Raw genomic sequence first — 15,209 nt, forward strand, 5'->3', positions numbered from 1 at the left:
CTGAATGACAGATTAAAGCTGGTAAGTCAGCAGGATGCTTGGAAGGGGGTGGTTACGCTGCGTTTGTTTATTAGGGAGGGTGATGAAAAAAAGTTATTAGGGTAAATTACTTGTTGAAACTTTATGCCATTTAAAAAAAATATTTATAATTCTCTAAAATAAACGAACAGGCGGGCTGGCCCATCACATAAACATAGTTTGTTTAGGGTCACAAGCACCAGGGGGACTTTTGTAAACATTTTAAGAGTTTTGGCTTTCATTTGTATCCGTCAGTTATAAAATATAATGTCCTAAAAGTTAACATAAAATACATTTTGCTGTCAAAGTTCATCATCATGTAGTTTTGTTTTCACTGAGGGCCGCACACTAAATTATCAAAGGACGCGGGGACATTTTGATGTATTTCACTTTCAAATCCAATAAAATATATACTTTTTTTAAAGAAAAAAAACAGCCTTTCTATTATTAGTAGGGTTTCATTATGAATATCAAACAGAGAATTATCATACCGTTATGAGGAGTTATAATATCACACCGATAAATCCTGATATATAGTCCTGATATCGGTTAAAAAACAAAAAAAAACAAACAAAACACTTTAACTCCCCGAGCTCATTGTCAACAAATATGGCACTGATCATTTGGTATTACTTAACTGTTTCAGAGGAAGACATTTTATCATTTTGTGTTCTATTTGAAAAAACATCGTGCTTCAACATATCAATCCTCATCAGCCATCTGAAATGCCAACATAAATAAGACGGTGTTTTGAAAGCCAAGAAGAGACCTGTTGCTAAAGAAGCTGCCCTAAACTTAGACTTAGACAAACTTTATTGATACACAAGGGAAATTGTTCCACACAGTAGCTCATTTTCAAAGGATGGAAAGGGTAAGGATGGAAAAGATAATGCAGGTATTAAGTAAACTAAAAATGTACAATAGTACCAATATAAAATATAACATTTATGTAATATTTGCATATAATATATTAATATTTAACATATGGGTCCTCCAGAACACCAAGCATCGACACGAGAGCCCGGGTCTCAGGATGCAACACTGGTTTATTTTTAGGGTTTTCCATGCTTTTGCTTTTTCAGCACAAAGTCTGTCTTTCTCGCGCTCTCGCCCCAGCTCCAACAATCTCTCTCCTCACCGGCTGCTGCTTAAACAGAGTGACAGGTGATTAGATAACAAGGCCCACCTGGGCCATCTATGCACCTGTCGCTGACTCCGAGGCCGGGCCTGGCACACCCTGTTCCACTGCAGGCCCGCAGGCCAGGCCCACCTCCACAATTATATCATAATAATATTAGAATAAATAATATTAATAATAATAAAGCCAGCGGCAATTAAAGGTGTGCACATACTACTGGTAAATCTATAAAAAGTAAAAATAAAAATGTTTTTAAAATATTAATTTAGAAATATTTTTATATAAAAATGAGCTAATCTGTTATCTATATTGATCTTAAGAAGCAGATAGTTATCTGTATCGGCTTAAAAAAAAATGCATTATGTATCCCTAGTTTTTAGCATCAACATTTCAACTTTTTCCACTTACTTTACACATGTTTGCTCTTTTATTCCATTTTTTTAAATGTTTTTTTGTCATAGTATTTTCAAAGGTGCATAAACCATATTTTAAAAAGTCAAAAACTTTGTTAAAGTTGTATTCATACAAAAAAATTGGACACATTATAGGCCGTATGTTTCATGCAAAAACCTTATTAAGGTTTTTACATTTCTTTTAAAAAGCTAGTTTCAACCAAATGAAGTCACTCATTTGGTTATTAGTGCATGTAAACATACTGAGTGTGCGTATGTGAGGGTGGAACATTAGGTTTAGGCCTTTCAAGTGTCTAATAATTAAAGATGTCCGATAATATTGGATGCTTTAAATGCTTTAAAATGTAATATCGGAAATTATTGGTATCAGTTTCAAAAAGTAAAATTTATGACCATTTAAAACGCCGCTTTGTACACGGACATAGGGAGAAGTACAGCGCGCCAATAAACCTTAAAGGCACTATCTTTGCGAGTTGGCCCAATCACATAATATTTACGGCTTTTCACACACACAAGCGAATGTAACGCATATTTGGTCAACAGCCATACAGGTCATACAGAGGGTGGCCATCCAAACAACTTTAACACTGTTACAAATATGCGCCACACTGCCAATCCACACCAAACACGAATGACAAACACATTTCGGGAGAACATCCACACCGTAACACAACATAAACAAAACAGAACAAATACCCAGAATCCGTTGCAGCACTAACTCTTCCGGGCTGCTACAATATACACCCCCCAAGCTACCCCCTAACCCACCCACAACAACCCCGCCCACCTCAACCTCTTCATGCTCTCTCAGGAAGAGCATGTCCCAAATCTCAAGCTTCTGTTTTGATGCACGTTAAAAAAAAATAATGCCCTTTGTGAATTCAATAATAAATATGGCAGTGCCATGTTGGCATTTCTTCCCATAATTTGAGTTGATTTATTTTGAAAAAAACTTGTTACATTGTTTAATGCATCCAGCGGGGTATCACAACAAAATTAGGCATAGTAATGTGTTAATTTAACGACTGTATATATCGGTATCGGTTGATATTGTGAACGGTAATTAACAGTTGGACAATATCGAAATATTGGATATCGGCAAAAAAGCCATTATCGGACAGCTGTACTAATAATATTAATAATAAATAATCATATCAAAGAGGGGCTACAAACAAAATATTGTTTAGGCTCAACAGTGCCTCTGCTGGCTGCAGTAAAGTACTGCACTCCAGTTTACCATTGCAGTATTTTTTCCAAGAGCTTATACCGAAGCAAAAGTGCCTGTTCAGATGGAACATAATGTACGTGTCTCGGCCTCACTGGATGTCTATCTAATGAGCAGAGGGGTCAAGCGGGGTAATTATTTAATTTGTTTAACTTGATTTAGCAAAGCCATAAAAGAGGGGATAATGAAATTATGGCAGTAATAGAGAGGAAAGTAAATAGCTGTCAGCCTGCTGTCAAACATGTTGCCTCTCTTTTCACTGGCAGTCGCATTGAAAGAGCGTCTCGCCACAAAAGAGCTGACATTGACTTCGGGAAGACCATGCATGCGTACTTCAGATCCTACTTGTGCATTCAGAGTGCGTTCTATAGAGGGACCTAAAGGGAGCGCGGATAAAGCTTTACGACTAAATAGGTCAACAGACATGCAAAACGCAACAAATCAGCATTATAAGTAATACACATGTTGGGCCTGATTTACTAAATGTTTTCGTGAACTAAATAAAAGATGTGCAAACTTGATAGCACACCCAGACCTGATCTACTAAAAGTGTGTAAAGTGTATTGCGTCTGCTAGGTAGGTGGGGCAGAATAAGGCATGCAATCCATTTTACCTTTTTGGTCTTCATTAATATGCAGAATATATGCTGATCATCAAAACGGCCACAATACTGTGCGGAGGAAAAATGCAAATACACTATAATGCCAAAAGTATTTGGCCACTTATCCAAATGATCAGAATCCGATGTATAAAATCATGCACTTAGGCATGGAGACTGTTTATGTGAAATTTGGTGGAGGAGGAATTATGGTGTGGGGTTGTTTTTACAGTAGTAAGGTTTGACCCCTTACTTCCAGTGAAAGTAACTTTGAATGCTCCAGGACGCCAAAACATGTTGGACAATTCCATGCTCCCAACCTTGTGGGCACAGTTTGGAGCGGGCCTCCTTCCTCTTCCAACATGAATGCGCACCAGTGCACAAAGCAAGGTCCATAAAGACATGGAGGACAGAGTCTGGTGTGGATGAACTTGACTGGCCTGCACAGAGTCTTGACCTGAACCCGATAAAACAACTTTGGGATGAATTGGAACTGAGACTGAGAGCCAGGCCTTTTCGACCAACATCAGTGTGTGCACTTTTGGAAGAATGGTCGAAAATTGCTATAAACACACTCCGCAACCTTGTGGACAGCCTTCCCAGAAGACTTGAAGGTGGACTGACGTCATATTGAACCCTTCGGGTTAGGAATGGGATGGCACTTCAAGTTCATATGTGAGTCAAGGCAGGTGGCCAAATACTTTAGGCAGTATAGTGTATATTATACAGCACGCGCAATGTGATTTATCAACACTCATCACCATTTTGGGAGCACTATTTTGGGTTTTAGCTAACACGTTTGAAAAGAACTGACACAGTGAGTGCTTGTGCTTCAAAGACATACGATGGAAAAAGGATCATTCTTCCTGCGTGTACGTTTCAACATATTTGGACCATCAGAAATAAAAATGGTCACACATTGCCTGTTCAGCAACGTCCTTTTATAATTTAATAGGTGCTGGATGACATAAAGGGTTGTTTAACCGCTAGATTCCCGTAGAGGAATGGATGGCTTAGCAGCGCTTAAAATAGAAAGCAGCCTGCCACCGTAGCCCCCACTCCCTTCCCTATGTTGCAAGTTGTTTGGATTCTATGTAACAGCTTTATGTGTGCTGTTGATTTTTTTTTTTTACTGGCTCCAGTCTGGACTTATTCCCCAGGAGCCCAATCTGAGACCGAACCTTTTTTTTTACTCATCAACCCACCACCCTCCACACCCCAAAGCGTTGATCTTTTTCCCACCTTTCTAAGGGGAGCCGGAAGTTGGGTGTGTTCTGTCTCCCTATAATGTATGTCTGCTCTTGAATGGGATTGTGCTGAAAATCAGAATTTCCCCTTGGACTAATAAAGTAAATGAATGATGAAACAAAGGGAATACAACTAATTTGTATTTGATGGGTTTTGGTATCATTTTATATTTTTTTTACGCTGTTTGATTTTTCACATAGAATACATATTACTACCGTATATCCTACATGATAACACATTTCTTGAAGTATGCAGTTTCTCGTCTTGAGCATGGTAAGTGCAGCCTCCCTCCCACGCACATTCAGCGGTAAGAAAAAAAAAAGTGGCATCAATGTAGATGCACTCCTTCTAACATGCCCATAAAAAGTGGTACAACGCCACAGGTGAGAGCATAATAATAATAATACAAATGGATTAGATTCATATCGCGCTTTTCTATTGTTAGATACTCAAAGCGCTCACAGAGAAGTTGGAACCCATCATTCATTCACACCTGGTGGTGGTAAGCTACATCTGTAGCCACAGCTGACCTGGGGTAGACTGACGGAAGCGTGGCTGCCAGTTTGCGCCTACGGCCCCTCCGACCACCACCAATCATTCATTCATCATTCATTCACCAGTGTGAGTGGCACCGGGGGCAAGGGTGAAGTGTCCTGCCCAAGGACACAACGGCAGCGATTTGGATGTCAATAGGTGGGAAGCGAACCTGCAACCCTCAGGTTTCTGGTACGGTCGCTCTACCCACTACGCCATGCTGCCCCATGATGCAGGTGAGATAGGCACCAGCGCCGCCCGCGATCCCAAAGGGAATAAGCGGTAGGAAAAGGATGGATGGATGGATAAATGAGAGTGTCCCTGTGGTGATGATTTAAAAAACTTTTGGAACACCAACTATTGATAGATTATACTAAACCATGAACCCCAAAGGTTGAAAAACAATACCCAACATGCAAACCAAGAGATGTATTATTATTTGTTTATTTTAACGTTAGTTATTGACTATCTATTATTGTAGTATGCATACTGAAATAAATATGCATTTTATTGGCAGATTACAATATGCAAGACTACCAACTACAATTCGAAACTTTAATGATGTATGAATGTGTGAAATGATTTAGGAAATAGTTTAAGCATATTAAAATTGTGTTAATGTTGTACCTTAATGTCTTACATGTACTGTATTGGGGCCCCCACTAAGCTATGACAGGACCCTGGGAGTTTTCCTTTTACAATGCACTTGTAAACCCTATGAAATTGTTAGGTGTATGGACTTTTATGGACTTTTTAAACAGTGTTCGCCCTGAGATCGGTAGGTCGTGAGTTCAAACCCCGGCCGAGTCATACCAAAGCCTATAAAAATGGGACCCATTACTTCCCTACTTGGGACTCAGCAACAAGGGTTGGAATTGGGGGTTAAATCACCAAAAATAATTTCCCGAGCGCGGCACAGCTGCTGCCCACTGCTCCCCTCACCTCCCAGGGGGTGATAATGGGTGATGAGTCAAATGCAGAGGACACATTTCACCACACCTAGTGTGTGTGATACAATCATTGGTACTTTAGCTTTAAACTTGTATAATGTTTTAAAAGTAAGGAGAGATGATGATCTATTAAGACCGCCGCACCACTTTTAAACTGCACACATGCTCCCAGTAGATCACACGCAACACGCCTACTAAAAGTACATGTATTTTATGGATTGCTCTCTTTGAATCTGCTAATCAATAGTTGGATGTCAGCAGAGGTTTGTCTCAACGGAACAAAGAGAACAAAATTTGCGCCAGGTATTTGGATCTTAGTAGATTAGGTCCCTTATACAAACCCCGTTTCCATATGAGTTGGGAAATTGTGTTAGATGTAAATATACATGGAATACAATGATTTGCAAATCCTTTTCAACCCATATTCAATTGAATGCACTACAAAGACAATTTACAACATTTTCAAAAACTATTTGAAATGTGGACTCGTCAGATCACAGAACACTTTTCCACTTTGCATCAGTCCATCTTAGATGATCTCGGGCCCAGAGAAGCCGGCGGCGTTTCTGGATGTTGTTGATAAATGGCTTTTGCTTTGCATAGTAGAGCTTCAACTTGCACTTACAGATGTAGCGACAAACTGTATTTAGTGACAGTGGTTTTCTGAAGTGTTCGTGAGCCCATGTGGTGATATCCTTTAGAGATTGATGTCGGTTTTTGATACAGTGCCTTCTGAGGGATCGAAGGTGACGGTCATTCAATGTTGGTTTCCGGCCATGCCGCTTACGTGGAGTGATTTCTCCAGATTCTCTGAACCTTTTGACGATATCATGGACCGTAGATGTTGAAATCCCTAAATTTCTTGCAATTGCACTTTGAGAAACATTGTTCTTAAACTGTTTGACTATTTGCTCATGCTGTTGTGGACAAAGGGGTGTACCTCGCCCTATCCTTTCTTGTGGAAGACTGAGCATTTTTTGGGAAGCTGTTTTTATACCCAATCATGGCACCCACCTGTTCCCAATTAGCCTGCACACCTGTGGGATGTTCCAACTAAGTGTTTGATGAGCATTCCTCAACTTTATCAGTATTTATTGCCACCTTTCCCCACTTCTTTGTCGCGTGTTGCTGGCATCAAATTCTAAAGTTAGTGGTTATTTGCGAAAAAAAAAAAGTTTATCAGTTTGAACATTAAATATGTTGTCTTTGTAGCATATTCAACTGAATATGGGTTGAAAATGATGTGCAAATCATTGTATTCCGTTTATATTTACATGTAACACAATTTCCCAACTCATATGGAAACGGGGTTTGTATGCAAAAATGTGATCAACAAGGCAATCACAGACATGTTATTGACTACAAGTCTTGTTATATAATCTCACGAATCAAAACACAAAAGCAATAACTTTGTAAAGCCACCAGCTCGATCTTCAAGTGTTTCCGGCTAAAATGTACTTCTTTAAACCATTTTCCTCATTTGCAAGTAACACATTCTTAACCGCCTGTGAAATAACTGTAAAGATTACTTTCACTCATAATTGCATTTGGGCCGGTTCATCTGCGGCATGTTGCGGATTATCAAATTTGCAGCACTTTGTCGCCTTTTTGCGGCTTTGATTAAAGTTATCTATTCAAACATTAGCCCTCTTGTACTTGGGAGTGCAGAGAGATAGGATTAGCTGGATAAGGTTAAGAGATTGGATGCAATGGATGCTAATGCTCGGTAAAAAATGACCCACGGTTGTGTGATTTTAATCTATTAATGGAAAAACCGAGGGACGATGCTGCCAAAAAGGATTTTTTGTTTACTCGGGCTTGTCTGTGGCGGAGCTGAGAAAGCATTCCACATTACAAGGACTGCAGGGTTTCTATCATGAAAATGTTACCAGAAAACACTTTGATTGCCTCAATTGATATGCCTGCTGGGGTGATCAACCGCACAGGGGCTGATTGGAAATTTCACACTGCGCTGCTGCTAATTTACAAGGTGCCACTGTTTTGGAGGAGAGTGCTGGCGGTGTAAATATCCATGTTTAATGTTGTGAGTCGGTGTTTTGTGGACTCTTCCTCGGTCAGGGCAAATTGCTGCTTTTCTTCCCAAAAAAAGCTTTTGTAGTTTAAGAATATCTGCGTGCTTTGTTCTCTGCGGCATAAGTAAAAAAGTGGTCGATTACCGCCACTGACAACGATGCTCTCGCTGCATTTTGAATTAGTCCAGACCCTGGATTTAATATCAATGCTTTACAAATGTTTTTTGTGGCCCCATTTAGGTGTTTAATATTACTCTTGGTAAGCCTGGTGGGTATTGTAATAGTCGTCTTGAAGTTTGCGGCTTGTAAGGGTGACTATAGTTTCCATCCATCCATCTTCAACCGCTTATCTGGAAACGGGTCACGGGGACAACAGCCCCAGTGGAGACCCCCAGACTTCTCTCTCCAGAGGAACATTAGCAACTTCCTCCTGGGGGATCCCGAAGGGTTCCCAGGCCAGAGAGATGTAATCCCCCCATGTGGTCCTTGGCCTGCCGCGGGGTCTCCTCCCAGTGGCATCCGCACGAGATGCCCGAACCACCAAAGCTGGTTCCTTTCCAAGCGAAAGAGAAGCGACACTACTTCGAGTCTCTCGGGTGACTGAACTTCTTACCCTATCTCCGGGTGACTGAACTTCTCACCCGATTTCTAAAGGAGATGCCAGCCACCCTTCTGAGGAAAATCATTTCGGCCGCTTCTATCCGTGATCTTATTCTTTCGGTCATGACCCACACACACTTCATGACCTTAGGTGAGCGTAGGAATATAGATAGCTCGGTAGACCGAGAGCTTTGCCTTCTGGCTCGGCTCTCGTTTCATCGCAAGAGTGCAATACTGCCCCAGATGCTACGATTCTCCGGCTGATTTCCTTCTCCATCTTTCCCTCACTGGTGAACAAGACCCCGGGATACTTAAACCCCTCCACCTGGGACAAAGTTTCGTTCTCTACCTGAACTGTACCAACCATCGGTTTCCTGCTGAGAACCATGGCCTCAGACTTGGAGATGCCGGTCCTCATTCCAGCAACTGAAATACTCGGCTGTGAACCAATCCAGTCAGAGTTGAAGGTCACAAACTGAAGGTGGCATTAGGACCACATCATCTGCAAAAACCACTGACGCAAGCTTCAGCCCCCCGAGACGTATACCCTCTCCGCCATGGTCACGACTCTGCCTTGAAATCCTGTCCATGAAAATCACAAACAGAGCGCAGCCCTCGCGGAGAACAACCCCCACTGGAAACGGATCCGCTTTACATGCAAGCACCCGGACACAACTCTAGCTTTGGTTGTACAGAGATTGGATGGCCCTAAGGAGGGTTCCCCTAACCCCGTACTCCCTCAGCACCTCCCACAAGATCTCCCGGGGATCCGGTCATACGCCTTCTCCAAATCCACAAAGCACATGTAAACTGGTTGGGCATACTCCCAGCCCTTGCAGCACTAACTCTTCCGGAATGCTACAATATACAACCCCACAACCCCCCAAACCTCAGCCCCGCCCCCAACCCCGCCCACCTCAACCTCCTCATGCTCTCTAGGGGAGAGCATGTCCCAAATTCCAAGCTGCTGTTTTGAGGCATGTTAAAATAAAAATAAAAAAGCACTTTGTGACTTCAATAACAAATATGGCAGTGCCATGTTGGCATTTTTTTTCCATAACTTAAGTTGATTTATTTTGGAAAACCTTGTTACATTGTTTAATGCATCCAACGAGGCATCAAAATAAAATTAGGCATAATAATGTGTTAATTCCAAGACTGTATATAGCTGTATTGGTTGATATCGGAATCGGTAATTAAGAGTTGGACAATATCGGAATATATCGACAAAAATGCCATTATCGGACATCTCTAATGATTACGAAGATTTTCGATTCCATGTGGAACAGATGGTTATCGGCCTGCTTTAAAGAAAACAATGGAGAGTTCGGAAATATTTCAAATTGAAGTAAGAATGCACTATTAAAATATGTTAGGATTATTGTGCTAAAAAACTGTTTGATTGATCCTGAATGGGGGCGGGGGTCACGTATTGTAATGTGATGATTTAAAATTGAATGCATAAATCGGCATTATGATAAATTCTTAACACAAATTAATGTAAGGTGAAAAAGATTACTCGGAAATATGTAGCAGAAGTCTGTGCATTACATTTGCATAAGCTGAGAATGTATTTTTTCCCCCTGCCAACGTCTACAATGTTAATGACTTTTAGGATGAATTACATGTCAGGATATTTTACCCGTGTTAAACTGTTATGCAGTACCTCAATGGTGGGTGAATGCAAAAAAGGAATTTTATATTGTCGGCTGAATATGGAGGGCTTTGCACAAAGATCAATTTCACTTACGGTACTTCTCAGGGGGAGCTGACAGAGTATGTTTAGGATTCCTTTTGACAGAAAAAGACTTGTTTGGCAGTGTTCTGGATAGTCTGTGTACCTTTCAATACAGTACCAATTCCAAAATTGATACTGATACTCAACTGTATACATTTTTAGTACTTTGGAGAGTGTTCATATGGTAGTAAATGTTAATTGTTTGAAAATAAAAATCCATCCATCCATCCATTTTCTACCGCTGTCCCTTTTGGGGTCGCGGGGGTTGCTGGAGCCTATCCCAGCTCACATTCACACACTAAGGCCAACATAACTAAACATATTCATATTTACTAAATGCGCGATATTTGTAGGAATGCTTTCATGCATAACTGTGCGTGCTATCATTATGTAATCAATCTGGCGTCGTTATCATTACACCAGTGTCTGTGTTAGTATTATTAACTAAAACTGCCGTTCTTATTCCATTGTTTCAGTATCGTAAATTCTCCAAAACGTTACCGTGAAAAATCTCATTTTTAGCACAGAGGTGACAATGTTAACTGTGCTGTCCAGTTGTTACAGTATAAATTATACATTGTATATTATATGGTAGGTTTTGCATTTGGAAGGTTTTATGTCTTAAACAATATCCACATACCATGTCAGTTCTAAATTAAGAACATTATTCTGCTTTTACATAGTAGGTTTTGAACTGGATTATTTTGAGTCTTTTAATTTTTGCTCCTATTACAACCAATGTCAAAGGGCCAAAATACCATTGGAAGTGTCTTTATGTCATCAAACACAGTCCGACCCAGCTTTAGTAATAAAAACATTAAAAAAAAACTCAACTAAGAAAAAATGTGATTCTGGAACCGTAAAGACCTACTTTTATCCTGAGACTATTTTTTTTTTTCTACTTTGCTCTAACTTTGATTTTTCCTTCATTCGTTGAGTGGTAGAAAGCCTGCAATCTCTTTTGGGCCATACAATCTACATTACCGTTGTTACTGTCATCTTGGGACTATAACTGTTGCTGATAGCACCGTGACTCATTGTCTCTCGCCCAGCCTCTAAACCACTATGTCCTGTTTTCTCTGTCTAGCTACCCTCTGTCTCTCTACTCTGTCTCTCTATCACAACCTAATTGGTTGAGACAGAAGGCCACACCACAGAACCTGGGGATAGGTTGATTGGGAACACTAAATAGGTCCTAGTGTGTGAATGTGAGTGTGAATGTTATCCGTCTATCTGTGTTGGCCCTGTGATGAGGTGGCGACTTGTCCAGGGTGTACCTGGCCTACCGACCGAATGCAGCTGAGATAGGCTCTAGCGACCCCTCGCGATCCCAAAAGTGACAAGGGGTTAAAAATGGATGAATGGATGGATGAATGGAGGTTTTATGTCTTAAAAAATATCCGCATACCATGTCATTTCTAAATTAAGAAAGTTCTTCGGGTTTTACATAGTAGGTTTTGAACTGGATTATTTTGAGTCTTTCAATTTTTGTTCCTATTACAACCAATGTCAAAGGGCCCAAATTACCATTGAAAGTGTCCATATATCATCACACACAGCAATATGTAGTATGACCCAGCTTTAGTAATAAAAAAAAATAAAAAGATGTTAAGGCCTCTGGGAATCATAAACTCAACTAAGAAAAAATGTGATTCTGGAACCGTAAAGACCTACTTTTATCCTGAGACTATTTATTTCTTCTACTTTGCTCTAATTTGGATTTTTCATTCATTCACACTATTGGTTGAGTGGTAGGAAGCCTGCAATCTCTTTTGGGCCATACAATCTACATTACCGTTGTTACTGTCATCTTGGGACTATTACTGTTGCTAATAGGACTGACTAATTGTCTCTTGTCCCCAGCCTCTAAACCCCTATATCCTGTTTTCTCTGTCTAGCTACCCTCTGTCTCTCTACTCTGTCTCTCTATCGCAAACTAATTGGTTGAGACAGAAGGCCACCCCACAGAACCTGGGGATAAGTTGATTGGCAACACTAAATTGGCCCTAGTGTGTGAATGTTGTCTGTCTATCTGTGTTGGCCCTATGATGAAGTGACGACTTGTCCAGGGTGTACCTGAGATAGGCTCCAGTGACCCCAAAATGGCCAAACAGTAGAAAATGGATGGATGGATGTAGGTTTTATGTCTGAAAAAAATATCCGCATACCATGTCATTTCTAAATTAAGAAAATTATTCAGTTTTTACATAGTAGGTTTTGAAATGGATTATTTTGAGTCTTTCGATTTTTGTTCCTATTACAACCAATGTCAAATGGCCAAAATACCATTGGAAGTGTCCATATATCATCACACACAGCAATATGTAGTAAGACCCAGCTTTAGTAATAAAAAAATAAAAAAATGTTAAGGCCTCTGGGAATCATAAACTCAACGACGAAAAAATGTGATTCTGGAACCGTAAAGACCTACTTTTATCCTGAGACTATTTATTTATTCTACTTTGCTCTAACTTGGATTTTTCCTTCATTCACACAATTGGTTGAGTGGTAGGAAGCCTGCAATCTCTTTTGGGCCATACAATCTACATTACCGTAGTTACTGTCATCTTGGGACTATTACTGTTGCTGATAGGACTGACTAATTGTCTCTTGTCCCCAGCCTCTAAACCTCTATGTCCTGTTTTCTCTGTCTAGCTACCCTCTGTCGCTCTACTCTGTCTCTCTATCGCAAACTAATTGGTTGAGACAGAAGGCCACCCCACAGAACCTGGGGATAAGTTGATTGGCAACACTAAATTGGCCCTAGTGTGTGAATGTTGTCTGTCTATCTGTGTTGGCCCTATGATGAGGTGACGACTTGTCCAGGGTGTACCTGAGATAGGCTCCACTGAGCCCAAAATGGCCAAGCAGTAGAAAATGGATGGATGGATGTAGGTTTTATGTCTGAAAAAAATATCCGCATACCATGTCAATTCTAAATTAAGAAAATTATTCGGCTTTTACATAGTAGGTTTTGAACTGGATTATTTTGAGTCTTTCAATTTTTGTTCCTATTACAACCAATGTCAAAGGGCCAAAATACCACTGGAAGTGTCTTTATATCATCACACACAGCAATATGTAGTATGACCCAGCTTTAGTAATAAAAATATAAAAAAATGTTAAGGCCTCTGGGAATCATAAACTCAACTAAGAAAAAATGTGATTCTGGAACCGTAAAGACCTAGTTTTATCCTGAGACTATTTATTTCTTCTACTTTGCTTTAACTTTGATTTTTCCTTTATTCACACAATTGGTTGAGTGGTAGGAAGCCTGAAATCAATTTTGGGCCATACAATCTACATTACTGTTGTTACTGTTATCTTGGGACTATTACTGTTGCTGATAAGACTGTGGCTTATTGTCTCTTGTCCCCAGCCTCTAAAACCGTCTGTCCTGTTTTCTCTGTGTAGCTACCCTGCGCCCCTCTAGTCCGTCTCTCCAGCACAACCTAACTGGTTGAGACAGAAGGGCACCCCACAGAGCCTAGGTTCCGTCGGAGTTTTTCCTTCCCTCCGTCGCAAAGCGCTTACTCATGTAGGGTTCAGTTGGTTCCCTTTAATACGAGGAGCGTAGTCCTAGTGATCTGCTCTGAGTGTATATAAAAAATGAAGTTGAACATTGAATTGACTTCAAGTCACTCATTTATCCACATACCTCCTTGGAGGGGACTCTGGATCCCTTCCTCCGTGACCACCAGCTTTCCACCATGGCTATGAGACAGGAGAGCACCACGCCAGCCGCCAGGACGCAGAAGACGCCGGCAAAACTATGGATGTCCAGAGCACTGCTGTGCTGCCGTGACTGGGCCGAACTGTACAGGTCACAGGGGCTGTCCCTTGGCCACCACTTCAGTTTGAGTATATCCATGTCACCGTTCTGCTGAAGCTCCAAGATTCTAAGTGTCCAGACAAACACAAAGGGAAGGCAAATTGAACAAAGAATAATAACTTCTACAGCCATAAGTACAGTAGGTATGAATGACATGCAAAACCTCTTTGGTCAGTTTGTTAAAAGTCAAAGGTAGTCCTCTAACCCATGTGTAATGTTCATATTGTTGTTACTCAGCCAGCGTTTGTGGGTGTGATGGACCCGTTGCATTTTGTGGCTTTTAATGCCTCACAATCAAACACTTTTATGTTCAAAAACTGAACAGATGTTTACGTTACCCCAATAAACATCTGTTTTAACATAAAAGGGTTTGATTGTGAGGCATTAAAAGCCACAAAATGTAATGGGTCCATCAGACCTACAAACGCTGGCTGAGTAACAACAATATGAACGTTGCACGGAAAATTTCTCTGACAGTTTCTGCATCCCACAGGGATTCTTTTTTTGTGTTTCTGCACCTGCGGTTCCCACACAAGGTTGCAACATTGTTTGTCAACACTGTCTGCTCTCATTTTCTCTCACATTTGACCCTTTGATGTTCTGTGTACCTACACTCTGTCCTCCTCCTGTCTAGGCCTGCTGTGTGTGTGTGTGTGTGTGTGTGTGTGTGTGTGTGTGGTACACAGAACATCAATTTCCACACTTCCATTAGACCCGGGTCCAGTGGACCCCAACATTTTATATGTAATAGAAATGTGTGGGGGGGGATGTATGGTGTGTGGTCATTAAATATGTATTCTGATATATGTTCTGCACAGAAAATGAGCCAAAGTCAGTGAGTCTCAGTTTAAAAAATAAATGTATTGTATCAACATTATTTTG

The 15,209-nt window shown here is 40.6% G+C and overlaps 1 protein-coding gene across 3 annotated transcripts in view; it reads right to left on the minus strand.

Moving 5' to 3' along the window:
- The window catches only part of grid2 (glutamate receptor, ionotropic, delta 2), a 1,199,099-nt gene that overhangs the window by 15,250 nt on the left and 1,168,640 nt on the right, over window positions 1-15,209 (minus strand). For all 3 annotated transcript variants that reach the window (XM_061901055.1, XM_061901073.1, XM_061901064.1), the window contains exon 15: window positions 14,154-14,394. In XM_061901055.1, the coding sequence (XP_061757039.1) occupies window positions 14,154-14,394 (241 nt within the window). The remainder of the gene's footprint in view (window positions 1-14,153; window positions 14,395-15,209) is intronic.

This window comes from Nerophis ophidion, linkage group LG01, assembly GCF_033978795.1.
Source record: "Nerophis ophidion isolate RoL-2023_Sa linkage group LG01, RoL_Noph_v1.0, whole genome shotgun sequence".
Taxonomy (NCBI): Eukaryota; Metazoa; Chordata; class Actinopteri; order Syngnathiformes; family Syngnathidae; genus Nerophis; species Nerophis ophidion.